This window comes from Etheostoma cragini, chromosome 20 (assembly GCF_013103735.1).
Source record: "Etheostoma cragini isolate CJK2018 chromosome 20, CSU_Ecrag_1.0, whole genome shotgun sequence".
Taxonomy (NCBI): Eukaryota; Metazoa; Chordata; class Actinopteri; order Perciformes; family Percidae; genus Etheostoma; species Etheostoma cragini.
The window spans coordinates 633,560-651,138 of NC_048426.1; the positions used below are offsets into that span (position 1 = coordinate 633,560).

The following is a 17,579-nucleotide window of genomic DNA, read 5'->3' on the forward strand; positions in this document are numbered from 1 at the left end:
TGTGGAGGGCAGGTTGAAGGCTACGCAGGGCCTCAGAGAGCAAACAGTCCCTCTTAATCCTGACCTTCCCTTTGTCCTGCACCGAGGAGTTGACCGTGACAGTTAAGAACCGCCGGGACTCCTCTGGCACGTCTGGACGCCCCATAAAGTCCAGGGGACGGGACAGACAGGTCTGCCGTGAAGGATGATGGGAAATATGCAGGGTAGCATGACGCCGCTTAGGACAAGTGGTTATCAATAAGAAGCAGCATACATTGTAAAACAGAGGGCGGCCAATTATGTCCTATGGTCCTATCACAAGGTCCAGGAATTTTATACCAGGGTGCATGAGAACCTGTGTCTGATAGCAGGGACCCAGATGATTTGTTCTGGGACATGGGTCAATTGTAAACGGAATGGAGAGTTATTAATTTGAATTAATTCATTATATGTGTTTTTTAATTTATACTTGTATGTATTGATCCCCAGTGGGGAAATTACAGTTTCCACTCTGTTTTGTTAGTAATCACTACACACAGGCCCGAAATACACACACATGCTCAGGTACAGGTGCCAGGTGCTCTTGAGCTGGGCCCAGTCTAGTTTAATGATAGCCAGGATGTATTTTAAAGTTTTTTTTTATTGCTAAACACCCAGCGTGACTGCTGCATGGCTACTCATGGCACAAACCAGGGAAACTAGAAGATAACTAGAAGATAAGTTAACGAATAGGAAGAGCTTCTCAATGGGATGGGGGACACCAGTTTAAGGATGATAACAGATGGCCCAACTTCGTTGTGGACCCACAGTGACTCTATGGTTGCGTCATTGTTGTGCTGCACAATTGTGTTTTTTCTAACAGTTTTTTCAGGACTTGCTCTGAATGAAGACAAACCCCACATTTTTATTTAGAGTTACAGTTTTTTCCGATTGCTAAACACCAGTGATCACAACTGAAGCCACATGTGTAAAACTGTAACTACAGTCTGCACCACCAACAGTCACCTGAGCTAAACAGTTCACATCAGCTGCAGAACTCATTCCAAGCAACACAACTCTTAACACACGTCTCAAAACAGGCCATCTTCCCTGGACCTGTTGGCATCTTTGTTCTTCTACCCGTTTCTCTAAAACAGTACAGTGTATAATTGTTTACTGTAATTCTTATCATGTGTTTGGTCGCTATATAAACACCGTATATGTTCACTAACTAGTCTAAAACAAGACCCCTGCTTAGTCTTTCAGCTAAAGTTACAATCAGCAGAGTTTGATAGGCACCAGACTGAAATCTGTGTGGGTAACAGTTGTGACAGCAGTGTGTTTGCATCTGAACAAAGTGCTCTGAATCCACAATGTTGTGTACGTTGTGGTTAAAGTCATGGTAGAAGTGTGTAGAGATCTGAAAACTGTGTTCAAGTGATGAAAAAGAAGTAGAGTTTGGTCCACATGAACTGCTGCTGTGCAGACTGGAGTTGGAGTTTTTTGCACACGTTACTCCAGTTGTGCCCACTGTCGTTTAGCACTCAAAAGGGGTCCTAAGAAGCTTTGTGCTGGGGAGAGACATGCATGATGGGCTTAAGGTGTTGTCACTTATACATATGTTCACTCGCTTCATTGTCTATTTTCCCGCCCTGCAGAGATCACTTGTCAATTAAACAGCGTTGACAGAATTGTGACATCTTTTCCTTTGATTTTTCTCTCGACGAACTTAAAAGCTGCCACTAGCCAGCTCATCCTCCATATTTCTGTTGCTGCGAAGTTAATTACGTTGCTATACTACAATAACTCGCTGGTAACCCGGCAGATACCTAACAGCAACAACACTTTGTGACAAATTGAGTTTATTTTGTTACGAAAGAGACATTTATTCATATGAAGAGACATTGCATGAAGATCCTAATAGTCTGAGTGTGTGATATGAAAGGAGGGGGGTTGCCATGAATAGCAGTGGTCAGTGTGTCAGTGTGGAGGGCAGGTTGAAGGCTACGCAGGGCCTCAGAGAGCAAACAGTCCCTCTTAATCCTGACCTTCCCTTTGTCCTTTACCGAGGAGTTGACCGTGACAGTTAAGAACCGCCGGGACTCCTCTGGCACGTCTGGACGCCCCTCAAAGTCCAGGGGACGGGACAGAGACAGACAGGAAGAGAGATTTACTTACATGAATAGACAGTAACTTACATGAAGAGACATCAACTTGCGTGAAGAGACATTTACAGACATGAAAATGTCACAAAATGTTCCTTAAATGTTTGCTAAAATAACTGTTATTCCCTGTATGTGAAGTGTATCCAGCAACCTGTCTCTTTCTCCAGGCATTTATCTCATCTACACACACACACACACACACACACACACACACACACACACACAAACACACACTTGTACTCAGTCCTGAGGAGGGTCACGCTGCTCTTCTAACCTCCTGACCTGCAGGGGTCAGCGAGAGCAGCTTTACAAATCCAGACTTTATAAACACACTGGGACAAGGTCCTCATGGGACTTATCCCTACCCAGGCAACCCCAAACAGTAAATTACAGGGGGCTTACATGATTCCTGCGTTCCCCGGGGACATCAAACAGTGAGCCGGGCTCCATTAAACTCGCCGGGCTCGCTCCACTTTAGATCTGCTTCTCTCTTTTGTTCCACTGTATTAGTTCAATCCCCTAAAGACTGCAAGGAGGCGGCTCGCTCTCTGCATGTTTTCTTCATCATTCTGTTGATAAAGCTGAAACAAAGGACATCTTCTTGGGCTTGTTGGTGACTACAGACTCACCTGATAGAATAAAGTCTTGGTTTGTTGCTCATGTGAGTCAAAAAACAACAATTTGAAGGTTAAAAGACAAGAAATAAATCTAGAATAGCTGCAGATCCAAGTCCTGTTAATGGGTGTGTGGTTGATGCTATAAGTGTCAGTATAAGATGATATTTCATGGTACATTCTTTCTACCTCATGTACTATTTTACATTAACTACATCTCCCAGGTTGCCTATTGTCCACAGAACAAATGTAAACATACATGTTGCATATACATATAGTACTGGGTGTTCAGGAGAGTGCTGAGAGCTTTTCTAATCCAGAAAATATTGCATACTTTTCAAAATAAAGTTATTGCTGTGTGTTGCATTCTGGTCATTTGATTTGATTTGGCTGCTGTTGGGTTTTCTTCTCTAAAATGGACTTTTCTCCTTTAAAACCCTCTGTAGCTGAATTGTGACATTTCTCAGCATAAACTCAGGTTGTTCATGTTTCCCAGTTATCAGTTACAATAAGAAACATCATCAACAGACATGCTTCTTGCTGTGAACCAATGTTTTTTTTCAGTTTTTGGGTCAATTTAGTGTCTCCCGCCTGCACAAGCATGTGGTTTCAGCTGTGAATAAAGGCCATTTCTGCTTCTTTAATGTACAAAATTTGAACATGTATGCATTTTAACAGGCTTTTTTTGCCTTTTATTCCCATGTTTTGTATTACTTCCTTCACTCTGGCTGTGATTAGCTATTTTTCCTGCCCGCTTGATGGATCCACACAACAACACAAATGAAGGTACAGCACTGTTGTTATGATGATGCCCAACTAGCACTAAATATTAGAACAAATTATGAGCTTAAATGTTAAATATAGTGAGAACTGTGTTGCTCCCTGCCGATGTAAAAGGCCGACTGATCCACTCTGTATTGACTCGGGGGACAACAGCTCGTATGTCTGAGTGTTTTTTCTCAGCTCTTCATTGGGAGGAGCCCCGCTGGGAGCAGATTAGCCTCTTCATGGGGGACGTGACGCCCAGAGAGGAAGTATCAGAGGAGGGCAAACACAAGGACAAATCATCCGGCCGTCACTTAATATTCAGCACAGACGAGCAGACAGCAGGAGAGGGCTTCCTCTGAGCTGAAGACGGAGATTTCCATTTCTTCTCGTCTTTGTTTCCCCCCCGTTTTGATCTCTTATTAGCTGCTACTGAGATGATTGTTGGTCATCTGTGGAGGCTCAGATGTATTATGTAACAGCAAAGGAGGGGATGGGGAATGTGTTTAGAAATTTTAAAGATGTGGTTTATAGATGGCAATAGTAAAATCTTTCAGGAGTGGACACTATAACAGGACAGTATACACTATAACAGATTTATTTCTCACAAACATTTGACGTGTAAGGAATCTGAATTAGGACAGGAATGCGTAACATTGAAAAAGAAAGAGAAAAGAAAAATAAATCTTTAAAAGTTGGGATTATTAGTGTAAAATAGAAGTTCACAATATAAATGATGTGAGAAATGTTGGTTTTAAAAGGAAAAGAGCTGCAGTGTTTGTGCAATGATACATGACCACAATGAATAAATCAAGCAGGTAGTGACAGACCCTGTCCCCATTAATGTAAAAAAGAAAGCAAATCCTCAGATATCTGGTACTCTCGTCAGCTTTATGTCTTATGTCTTCGTTCTTTTCCAATTAACACACCATCATAACAGGTACCAGGCCCGTTTGGATTTGTTCTAAAGAACCATAAGTGATGAGTCGAAGGGATCACTGTGCTCTGTGGACTTAGGTCTGGCACTGTGAGACTACCTGAACCCAAACGTCCACCCAGGACTTCTACAACTCTGATCCAGAAGGGATGAAATAGATTCCCATATGCATGACTAGTCAAGTGACCACTTCTATTTTGCACTTCAAGCACGTCCCTTTCGTTTAAAAGTAGCTGCCAGTAGTGGGTTCATGTTGGACATCTTACATGTTTATTAAGAAACAACACTTTATTATTAAAAAAACAACTGGAAAATATCTTTCCAACCTGAATTATTGTGCAATTACCAAGTGGAAGTAAGGAGGATTTGCATCTTTTTCTTAAGAGGAAATGGGATTTTGAGCAAGATTAGACACTTTGTCAAACACGAAGAAAGGACAAATGTAACAATGATGTAACAAGTAATAATATATTCATCAACTGCATGATTTATTTTCTTAAAAAGGCATCATGTGAGGAGAGAAACTGATTCTGCAGAGCGTGTTCCCTGACCAACAGATGGCGTCAAAAGCAAACTTAATCACACAGATGTTCACATCATCACCACTTTACTGATTGGGGGGGGGGGGGAACCAGCAGTATTCAGTGGTGGAGTGCAACTGAGTGCATTTCCTCAAATACTGTACTTAAGTACAATTATTTGAATATTTCCACTTTCTGCTTCTTTATAGGTCTATATGTCACATCTCCGAGGTTGATATTGTACTTCACTACATTTGCCTCACAGCTTTAGTTACTCTTCAGATTCAGATACAAAACATTAATCAACTAATAAATGAAGATGTAGCCTATTATAGGCTAGATGTACCCCCCCCCCCCCCCCCCCCCCCCCCCCCCCCCCCCCCCCCCAGCAGGATATGAAGTGATTCAGATGAGCCCCACCTTTACCAGCTGCTACATTAAACTGATAAAGTGATTCAAGTGAAACATGAATGCATCACTAATATAATCCAATAATACAGGCCACGTGATTCTTAAATGTTCTTTTATATGTTGATGCTTTTGGACTTTCGGGCTACTTGAGGAAGATTTTAAGTGCAGTTACTTGGAACTGAAAACGTTTCCACAATAGTAGGCCTATTGCTATTTTTACTTTTCTACATTCAAGTGAAATATCTAAATACTTTCTCTACTACTAGTATAGTAGCAAATTTTTTTTTCCTGGTTTTGAAATGAAAAAAAAAAGCCTGCAAGAGCTGTTTTTTTTAATTTTAATTTGTATTTATTTGTGTGGCCTATTGGCTGCATTAGATCCCATGCATGTGAACATGAGGTCCCCCTCCTTGCTGGATGATTGACACCTGCTGGGGTCACTTCTCGGTTCTTTCCCACATGGCCCTCAGCCGCAGTTTAGCAGATAATTAAAATAGAAATCGGACAAAGAGCACTAAGTCGCTGGTTAGGCGTTACAAAGGGAGAGCCCACATTCCCCCAGAGCTGGTAAACCAACACCGTATTATGGGAGCTCCGAGCCAGCTGTTCACCGCGGACCTGTCTGCCGGCCGCGGGACGCACGCTGCGTCCACGGGCTCTCGGAAATATCAGCTCCCTCCTGTTTACTGGGCCTATATCAATCAGAATCAGCTTTATTGGCCAGTTATGTGAACACACAGGCCTACAGAAAACCTGACTCCGGTTTTATGTTGCTGTCAACACAAAGCAATTTACAGGAATATTAGTCTGTAGGCAATTCACGATTCATTTAGATTAATAAATGGAATAGGCGTGCAAAAAATGTTTGAGGTGACTGTTTGGATGAAATGCTGACAAAAATGGTTGCAATGTAACAGGGGCAGCTTACTAATGGGATGCAGGGTCTTGCTACAGGGTTTCCTGAGGATGAGGTCTGCCTGTCAATGCCTTTATAGCAAGTTATTGAATAGGTTAAAATGAATGCAATATGGTGATATTTGGGAAATACACAGTCAAACCATCCATGCAGATTTATTGTCCTTGTACTCTCTGCTGTGGAAACTGCGTCTGGACGTTATACCAACAACGTACGTCCAAGGTTTCCCTCATTGCATCCAGCCTCATCCTGAAAGGTATTTTTTATTTTATTTTTTACTGAATGACTGCACCTGAAGGCAGCAGCATGCAGGGCGAGCTGGGGGTCTGCTGCTCTGTGGGGCTGCACGGCGTTTGGCGCTGAATGATCTCTCCTGTGCTGTTTAGAAAGGTTAACACTCAGTTCTCTTCATGGAGGGAAACAGAGCGGATCTGTCCCAGATGCGTCCACACATTTACACAAACTGCACAAAAAGCCAGAGTCAAATTCCTATGCGTTCACACTTAGGCTACACGGCCATTAAAGGGGATTCTGATTCAAATCTTCTTTCCTGTCATCAATGAATAAGAACCTCATGGGAAAAAAACATTGGAGAAGCTGATTATATATATGTAACCCCATTTCTTCTTTGTCTACTAAAACATGAACAGGCAGTAGTGCACTCCTTAAAGTGTACAAAATGTTTATTATCCAACAATTGGGATGGCAAAGCTGCAGAAGTGACTTGTCTGCATGTAAAGGTAAGTTATTTTTATTTGATTGGTTAGCTGGTAAACAATTAGCTACCTTTTATTTTGAGAGACAAAATCCCTCCCTGTGTCCCTGTTTTTTTCTCTGACTGGGATTATGTGTACTTTGTGGGCAGAAGACGATATGAATCAGAAAGGAACGTTTTTTGTTGACCATATTTAGCTGCTGATATTTCATTGAGCAAATTAAAAAAAGAGGCCATACGAAAAGAAATGACTGAAAGTGTTCTTCAGAAGCTTTTGGAGGTCTTGAGTTCAGTTCTTCATCAGAGCCGTCGCTCCATGATTCTCCTGTTCCGTCCAGATAAAAACTCATTATGGTCCTGCAGATACCTGATCTCCTGCACACAGTCTAAATATTTGGGTTTGCATAAAGCCCAGTAACACCAGTATCACCCCTAGGCACTGCTCAGTAACAGCTGCCGCCCCCCAGCAGTGGGACGTAACAGACAGGAGGGGATGCAACCACAACCACCTGACAAACTGGCACGAGTGTGTGTGTCTATGCAGACACAGTCGTGTACAATACACACTTGTTTGTTTGAATGGTAAAACTTTACGTGAAGCATCTAAACATCTAAACATGTATAAGATGGTTGGCAGATGTGAGGAATTTTGTCCATGTTTGTTGATAGATGTGGGAACATCTCACATTACGATATGACAAACAAGACATAGCTCACAATACTGATAATATCCCAATACATCAGTTCTGCCATAATCAATACATTGCCAGACAATCCTACAATGATACAAACCAAACACAACATAAGAATTACAGTAAACAATTATACACTGTACTGTTTGAGAGAAACGGGTAAAAGAACAAAGATGCCAACATGTCCAGGGAAGATGTCTGAGGTTATACACACAGCTATAAAAAGGGGAAAAACACAACACTACCAAAAAAACTGGAACTCTTATTACAAATGTGGGGTTTGTTTCCATTCAGTGCAAGTCCAAACTGTTAGAAAAAACACAATTCTGCAGCACAACTATAGATCAACCATGGGTCCACACTTTGGTCTGAAATGTAGCTGGGCCGTCTGTTATTATCCTCAAACTGGTGTCCCCCATCCCATTAAGAACCTCTTCCTATTCGTTAACTTATCTTCAAGTTTCAGCTTCTTCAAGCTCGATTCATAGCGCCTTCTTTCATTCATTGAAATATTGATTCTATATTGCCAATGTAGTGCGGTGTGTTTACAGGCGGTCCACTGCAGTTCTGGGCCCCGTGAATCAGTGTCGGTGTGAGGTTCACGTACGAGGACAGGAGCATTTCATCGTCTTTATCTGGGGTGAGAAAGTGAGCCCTGATTAGGTTTCTAATTACCCAGTTTAAACTCTAAGTGGGCCATTTGCACTCTGGTGCTTGAACTGGATCCATCTCAGGGCCTGGTCTGGATCTGTTTCTCTTGGCTCCACAGAAAGTGTGTGTGTGTGTGTGTGTGTGAGTGTGTGTGTTTGTGTGTGTGTGTGTGTGTGTGTGTGGCAGCTGCTGACCCTTATTGTCTACCAGAGTGTTTATATGTGTGTGCATGTGTGTGAGTCCATGTGTGAGTGTGTGTGTGTATATGTATCACTCTTACATGTGGATTAGCTGTGGTTATGTAACAGCTGTTGTGATATGAATCTGTGAGCCTGATGAGGAGATGATTGGCAGCTCGGCTCCCAGAATAGATGAGGAATCTCTCTTTGATGAGGCCCTGAGCTCTTCACGGGGCTTTCTACAGAGATCTCTCTGTCGTCTTCATGATTGGTGGGGATAAGATCTTAATTGGAGAGATTAGTTTGTAAAACAATATTGCTAAACATTGCAGCCCCTCATTTGGAGCCTGTTAGATGCCTTTCGGGCTCTCAAATAGTGTGATTAGAGGACGTCGAGGGATGCTAGGTGGCTTAAAAACGCTCATGTTGGCCTGTGGTGTATTTGGAAATAATAGGCAATTTGGCCCTTTATCATGGAAAAAGTATTAATCTCTTTACAGTGTCTGTTATGAGCTGTTCTGTATCATGCAATCTAACTTTCTTAATGATCATGTATACAACACACCCACATTTTAATGAGTGAGAGACATAGTATTTCCAGCAGTAAAACGTGACATGATTGCTTAATCGTAGACACACCAATCAGGATTAAGCACTATAAAAATTAGTATTTTCTGTACTTTATTTTCATTTTGTTTTTTTTCTGTGGTTGTAACCTGTACTTTGTTGTTTCCAGTTTTATGCACACTACTATAGTAGCTCTTTGAAAACGGGACATGTTTTGTTGTGATCCTCCATGTTGACATGTTGACTGATTTGGGTATATGGAGAGAAATAAATGATCTTTTCCTCAGTCTGCAGCATTGGTCTTATTCACAGTTTGGTGTACTTACTGTATTTTTGCACTTTGTCTGTGTACTTAATTTACAGTACTATAATCACTGGGAAGTAGAATTGCTAAAAGTGTTTTAGGTTAGCAACAGCAGTGTGTAACTGGTTCAAAGAGAAGTCATATGAAACTAAATCTTTTTTTAATATAAATTAGTGTACAGTTTTTGCAAGAGTGTTCCATTTTGCAAAGTGTTCTACTGATTGGGTGTGAGGTTGTGTTAATTGTGTGTAGTGTTTTTTTAAAAAAAAGGTCCCTGTTTTTAAATAGTGCTTAAGCATTTGAAAAAAAAACTAGAAATTCACCAAACACTACACAAGACCTATGCTGCACACTGAGGAATACATCAGTTATGTCTCTCCATTTACCCAAATCAGTCAACATAGAGGATCAACAACTAAATATGTCCAGTTTTCATAAAGCTACTCCAGTAGTGTGCATACCACTGTTAGCTCAGCAAACAACAGACAAATACAAAATGCTGTATCCAGTGTAGGATACAAGACTTACCTGCTCCATCTGACATAGTCCTTAAACCCGATTGGTGTGTCTACGATTACACAATCGTGTGTTTACTCACCTGGTGGCTGTGTTTCACAGATTGGCTCATGGGTCATTTGACAGTCAGTGCTTTGGAAGTGACATCATGATATACTTCTGTGTCTAATGTATAGAAGTGTGTTTAGGGTTTTGCAAATCACTGTGTGTATTGTGTTGCCATAAGTGTGAAGCTGACAAGTGGACATCTGGGCTAATGTTTTGCTCCTTGAGTGTAAGGTTGTGATAATTGTGTAATACTTATATTTTCAGTGTGTAAGCAATCTGCAAAGAACTGTAGTGTCCACATGGGCAAACAGTGTTTGAGTGAAACTTCTAACTGTTGTGGCTGGTGATGCCCAACAGAGGGCGCTGCATGCCTCAGCTGGTGTGTGTGCAACCCACTTCTGACTGCTAACTGGAGGACTTGTGTTTCCAGGACTGGGAATGCAGCAGTGAAAGAAAGATGAAGAAGAATAAAGTCAAAAAAATAAATAAAACACAAGTATTATAGGTGTTTTCTTCCAAGTGTTTATCAAATCTCTCGGCTGTGAGGGTAAAACCAAGGCGAGCCTTCATAATTCCTGCAAAGCGTGTCAGCCATTCCTGCATATTAACTGTGTTTTGATTTGCATGGATACAGCACAGGGATTTATGTGACGTAGTCACACTGAGGCCAGACACTTTTGCATTTTAGTTTGTTTTAGCTTAGTTTTTACAGTTTAGACGCAAAAGGTATGCACAAATACACACTCAAAAAAGTCTTTAAAATGTCCCAAATTTTCCTTCCTTTCCAACTGTTAGTCCGAGACGAGTGAGGTAAAGAACACAACATTAACATGCATGTGCTTAAGCTGTTTGATGCGAGTCTGGACGGAACAACCATGACGCCTGGACTTCCACCAACCTAACCTGCCTCACGACTTTGCCCAAAATCCCGTCTTTCCACAGCCCAAACTCCATCTTGTCCACGCTAAAATATTTCTGTGACATATTCCAACTCATAACTCAGACTGGACCATAAATCAGAAAGATGTTCCCTCCACATTTGAATACACCATTTCAGAACTTCTTTATTCTCAAACCTCATTACTGCTTCCATTGAAATGAACTTCCCATGAAACATCATGGAGAGATTCCTGCTATCTGAAATAAAGTGACCACAGTAGACAAATAAAACGTGGAGGGAGGCAATGGTGGACGTGTGGGATTCAGAACATTCTGAATATTACAATCCAAAAGGTTCTCCTACATTAAAATTATGGAAATAAGCCAATGAGAGGACAGCAAGGATGAGTTTTTGTGGGGGTTTGCTGATGGAAAGAAATGAAGAAGTGGGAAGGAGGAGTTTTAGTCAGATATGCACGAATACCGACTGCTGTATCACCCACATTTTTGGACTAAAAACTCTCCCTGCACTTCAAATTTCATGGATACAAAGGTTTGTTAAGTGCCTCCCTCGCCTTGGTTGCTACTTCAGAGATCAGTCTGTTTACTCGGTCTTTACCTGAGTGTAAAATCTCAAGTGCTTCTGTCAAAATACCCTCAAAGAAAGAAAATCCTCTTCCTGTCAGCACGAATTGGCCCAAAATGCCGTATTTCACATGTGGGCGGCAGTTACCAGTATGGACTATGTCTCCAGCTGCATTAAAGGAGCTGCGCAGTGCCGTGCAGGAAGCTTTTAGGTATGAAAAAGTGTAACTGTTTGATGTAGTTGTGGTTAAGTCTCATTTTGCAGGAGAAACCTGAGAACAAGTTCCATAAAGAAAACATCACAAGGCAATTCAGTCACACAAAGCATTCATCGACAGTAGAGGAAGCAGGCACTCACCTTTTAACTATTCCCGTTTTCAAAATTCATGCATTCTATTCCAGTGGTCTATGTAAGAAAACATCTCAAAACTAAATGGCTAAAATTCTAATCTCAAATTGTGACGTAAAAGTACAAAAACAAATAAATGTTGCCCTACGTAAATTATTAGAGTAAAAGTATATGTTGGGCTGAATAGTCCCATTAAGTTTTATTTTTAGTATTATTATTATATTTGTACACTACTACCCAATCCAGGTTATTTTTTACATGTGTGTATTCTTGTTTTTTGAAGGAATTATCAGTGTTTTAGTGTTGACAAATCAGCTTATCTTAAATCTTATTTTGGCTCCCTTTAGAAACAACTGTGTCTTTGTGCTTGATTTGCACATTTTTTTATATTTCTAACTAAATTTAGTCAAGAAAACAGACTCATGAATTCATTAATTGTCTAATTTCACATGAAAAAAAGATAATTGAACTCTATTGACTATAATAGAGTGGATATCAGATTTTTTTTTTTTTTTACCAATTAAATAAAATGATTTATATTTCTTACAGTTGCTTAATTATCTTCAGCTATGTGAGTGGTCTGCCTGTGTGACAGTGATGATGTGAATCACAGATACTGTAGAAAGAAAGGATACAAATACCTTTAAGGCATGCAAATTAACAAATAAGTACTTCTAACCTAAATGAATGATCCCTTTCACTTGTTGGTCAGTAAAAAGACTTAAAGCTGAGGCCACCGTCCACTGTCACCCGGCCAGGCAATAGCAAATGCTTCACTTGATTTATGGATTTTCTCACATGTAAACTGTGCACAGTTCAGCATTACATCACCAGCGGCAGCAGCAACACTATCTGGGCCAGTCCTCCCATCAGTCACTCTCAGGCAGACGTGACCTCTCACGCCCCGGGTCACACCAGCAGGTCAAATCAGTTCAGACAGACTGAAGAAAGCAAGTCAACCGGGGACAAAATGACAGCTGGGAAGAGGGAAACGAGGGATGAAAACAAAACAAAGAGGAAGAACACTACTAGTATGAAAAAGATAAAAGAAACTTGCTCTACAAATTACATGAGCAGCCACAAGGACACTACAAGCAAATTAAACATTTAACAAACATAAGGCAGCACTGACAGATAGCTCAGTTTCCAGAAAAACAGCAGCATCTGTTCCGATGCGTGAATATTTAAAAACATCTTACAATGTGCAATAATCTGCAATCATGTTTCGGTCTAATTTCTAAACATTTAGTGAAACCGTCCTGCGAAACCACTAGCAGGATGTGCCAAAAATACTGCAGGTTAAATGATGTTGACTTAATGTCACAACCTTTGGGGTTTGGGTTTGGAAAGTCCTGCCTGCAGTGCTGAGTCAGAAAGTAGTGCATACGGCTGTCTTATCAGACTTCACAGATTCCTATTAAACCCCCTGCACCATATAAATCATAAACATCAGCCTATATGATACTAATAATAGTAGAATATCAAACTGTAGGTGGGCTCTTTTCTACGGTGCTTCACAAAAGAAAACAACTAAATGGCCATACGTTATTGTCATAAACCAGCTCACACCCAAAAAGATAGAGACAAGATGATTTCCTTGGTATATATTGATTTGGGACTATATTGGGTGGAAGGACAGCCGAAGCACTGTCCCAATTATCCTCTAGTCTTAATTTACATTGCTATTTGTACTCGTTGTGAATACGCAGGCCACAAGAAGTAACTGGGTTGTTGTTGCTTTTTGCTGACTCACTTTTACACACAACATGCTAACCGGCAACATAGGATTCCATTCACTACGCTAAGCTAACTAGCTACCGAACTAAAACAATGCATGCACTGAGATAAAAAATGTGTCGGCCCACCTTTCTACAGCTAGGGGAGCCCGCGATAAACTCCATTTCAACAAACCGTGGTGAGTTCCTTTAAGGATTAAATTGAAACCAATGTATTAAACCCAAATTAAATATTACTATAGGTCAGGATAAAACATGTATTTCAGTAGTATCAGTAGTGCAGTGAGTGCTTCCGTGAAGGTGAGTGTGTGGACAGAGAGGTCGTATTAACTCCAGCCCCAGGCTATAGTTTGTAGTTTATGTCGCCCCCCATGAGGAATTCTTGGTTATAATGTAAGTAACAACAAAACTTTTGGTGCATCGACATGATACGAGCTAAATGCTAACATTAGCATGCTATGCTCACAATGACAATGTCAACTGGCTAATGCTTATAGCTACTTGCTAAGCATTAGCCAGTTGACATTGTCACTGTGAGCAAGTATGTTCACCATGTTATAACAATTTATATTGTTAGCATGCTAATATTTGGTAACTATTAGCACTATGGCTGAGGCTGGTGGGAGTTTAATTAGTTGTGATAGTCATTGTAAAAGTATTTGACAACAAAAAAAGTTGTAATGGTGGCACTGGAGGAAACGTTAAAGGCTGACCAAAGTAATTACAGTTCATCCTGAGGGAAACAAGAATGTCTGTACCTCAGTTTATGGCAATTCATTCAATACTTATCAAAACATTTCATTTAAATTCACAAATATGAAACTTGCAGTGGAGTGAGGAAACATCAGGGGATGTTCAAATAGTAAATCCATCAAATAGTAGAAGTGAAATGTTTCAGTCTGGACTAAAATGGTGGACCAACAGGCCGAACTTGCCATCCATGACGAGAGATGCATGGTTAAAAATGCCACATAAAAGTGTGAAAGCAAGGCAAAAAAAACTGACTGCTCCTTACAACATCTAAAGCAGACTGGTAACTCCACATTTTGCCATCTGGTTTACATTTTTACATTTATAGTATTCATTTGGCAGATGCTTTTGTCCAGAGCAACTTACAAATGTGGTACAATCCAAGAATCAATTGGAAGCCAAATAGGTTCCAATTTGCAAAAGGGCCAAGACGTTTGCAGGTGCATGAAGTAAGAAATGATGGCATGAAATTAGACATTTTTTAATAACAGGGAAAGAGGATTTAAAATTTGGCACTGATTTTAGGGGAGCAGGTAGAAAAAGTTACTCATAGTGTCGAAGATTACCAGAATAGTTTATTTTGAAAGGTTTCCTTTGCCAAAGAGCCTTTTAGAAAAGCACTAACATGTGTTTCTTATGTGATCGTCATGTGCGGACTGTCTGCTCTCAGACAGAGAAGACTAAACTCCAGCCAAGCCAACAAGGCTCCAAAATGGCTGCCAGTTATTCTGCCTGGGACGTTTGACCCATTGGCGTAGCTTTAGGGTGCACCTCTGAATTCAATCTCCACACATACACCAGTTTAAGTAGTTTAAATGTAAGTGCACTCTTAGACAAGGGCTGCACCAATTCCATGGCCGGCTGATGGGATTACATGGCTTTAAAAAGGGCAATTGAACCTCTAAAGTTGATGGATCAGGATTGCTAAATACTGATACTAATGGATCACATGGTTGAAAGCTCTGGGAAAATATATCAAGTTGGGAATGGTTTGTAAAATAAAACTTCCAGTTTTCAAGCCATTTCCTCCTTATAGTCTTGTTGTTTGAAAATGTATACAGGCTACAGTACAAGCATGTCTAGATCAGAATCTGAATTATTGCCAAGTAGGTTTTTTATACATACAAGGAATTTGTCATGGTGTTGTCGGTGCATGTCACACATTCTCTAGATATAAGAAGGATAAAGACAATAGAAACACTTATACACACAGTATGTATTAACAAAAATTAAAAAAAAAAAAGTAAAATAAGTCATAATACATAATATTGTACTATCTTGTAAATGAGGTGCACTAAAGTACAAATTAGGTTTCACAGATTAGACAGACAAAGAATTAATCTGCATTATTGTTAAGTCATTGAAGTCACTTTTTAACAAAAGAAGGCCAAATGTGTTTTGCTTCCAGCATCTTAAAGCTGTGGTAGGTAGAATATTGGGGGCGAAACATCCATAATAATCTTTCAGCATATTGTAATGTGTAATGTAAGCGGCCTGAAATAAAACTAGACTTCTGCACCTCATTTGGCTCCTTATTCAGGGTCATAATATTTAGCCCTCATGGAAGACTTTGGTCAATCACAGGTCAATTCATAGTCAGATGTCCTTCCTATTGGCTTTTCTGTGCATGCCCATGCACAGGAACATCTCTACATCAAATTTTAGCATTGTGAATGCAATGTATTTAGGATTTAGACTGTTGGTTGAAAGGAACAAGACACCTGAATTCACAATGGGCTGATGTAATGGCCATTTTTCAAAGTTGTCTGATGTTTAGTAATCACTAAAGTAGGCTACAATTTCTTACAGTTTCAGATGTTAAACAACAATTGAGGTGTAAATCTGTGGGAGGTAGGTTATGTAAGCCTATTATGTTGCTTAAAAATGACTTTAAGCAAAGTAATTTTGCTTATATTTAAAAGTTGAGTTCTCAAAAGTATGTTTTTATAGCTAAGAGGCCTCCATCAGGGTGTCAGCAGTGTAGATAGTCATCACTGCCAAAAAGAGGCGAGTTTGACATTCTTTTAGAGGAGTGGACTTGATTTGGTTGAAATATCACACCCTACATACCAGCACAGGGCAGGCTCGTGTAGTCTTTGTACATGCAGCCCATGTGTTGTGTTACCAGAGTTGAACTTCCTTGTCCTGCAGAAGGAGGATAGAGGCGTGACGTCGCTGCCCGCAGAGAGGCCCGTAAGGCACGGCGGCAGGAGAGAGGCAGAGACACACCGCGCGGGGACGGACGCTGCTGCAGCCGCAGAACACACTGCTGCGAAACTCGGGGAGCAGCCAGCCAGGACACAAAACAAGCCGGCAACTTTGCAGAGACGACAGCCAGCCATAATGCGGCACCGCCCGCCGACCCCGGAGCTGATGTGACTGCACAGCCGGAGCAGGGAGGAAGCGGCGGACACCACCAGCACCTATCCCCGGTTGCCTCTCCTCGTCGCGGTGTGCGCGGCAGGACGGACGGTTGGTTGGTCGTTCTGTCTGTCTGTCTGGAGGGGACATGTCCTCGCTAACCGTGGAGGAGGACCAGAAATGGTTACCGACACACGTCCAGGTGACGGTGCTGAGAGGCAGGGGCTTACGGGGCAAGGGCAAGCACGGCACCAGCGATGTGTACACTATCATTCAGCTGGGTAAGGAGAAATACTCGACCTGCGTGCTGGAGAAGACTACCGAGCCGGAGTGGAGGGAGGAGTGCTCGTTCGAGCTGCACCCCGGCGTGCTGGAGAACGGCGGGCGTAGCAGCTATCCAGCTGGGAGCAACGAGCTGGTCCTCATCGTAATGCACCGGGCGCTCATTGGGATGGACGTGTTCCTCGGGCAGGCGGTGATCCAGCTGGATAAGGTCTTTCATGAGACTAGATACGTCAAAAACGAGTAAGTTCAGCTGTCTATACATGTCATAGCTGTGTGTATGTGTGTGTGGTGTCAGCATGCAGATGCATGCATGCTTTATCTGCCATTACTTTGTCTGTTTTCCCATGTTCATTGAACTCATCAGGGTGTATCCAGCCTGCCTTTTCCCCTGTTTTAGTTGCTTCACAGTTTGTTCTCAGATATAAACACAGCTGTCAAGTCTGTTGTGCTGCATCAGGGCCCTGCAGACACACCCTCCCTCCTCCCACAGACACCAAATGAACCCTGAGCACATCTGACCACTATTCACCTCACTGAGGCGGAAGGGTTCCCCATCAAAACCAGACCTTCTAGAAACTTCTCTCCGGCCTGTCCTTACGAGGTGTTTGCTTTATTGTGGGTTCTTAGAATATTGTTTCCCAATAGCTAAGGCATGGCGTAGACCAGTGGGGGGGG

The 17,579-nt window shown here is 41.5% G+C and overlaps 1 protein-coding gene and 1 long non-coding RNA gene across 2 annotated transcripts in view; one reads left to right on the forward strand and one right to left on the reverse strand.

The window, feature by feature from the left end:
* Positions 1-7,794: 7,794 nt before the first annotated feature.
* The window catches only part of LOC117935652, a 22,998-nt gene continuing 13,213 nt past the window's right edge, over positions 7,795-17,579 (reverse strand). Inside the window, exon 3 of the long non-coding RNA XR_004654801.1 lies at positions 7,795-7,935. This is a non-coding gene — a long non-coding RNA (uncharacterized LOC117935652). The remainder of the gene's footprint in view (positions 7,936-17,579) is intronic.
* rab11fip5a (RAB11 family interacting protein 5a (class I)) overlaps positions 16,317-17,579 on the forward strand; it is a 28,495-nt gene continuing 27,232 nt past the window's right edge. Inside the window, exon 1 of the mRNA XM_034857976.1 lies at positions 16,317-17,144. Coding sequence (XP_034713867.1) covers positions 16,768-17,144 — 377 coding nt within the window. The 5' untranslated portion in view covers positions 16,317-16,767. The remainder of the gene's footprint in view (positions 17,145-17,579) is intronic.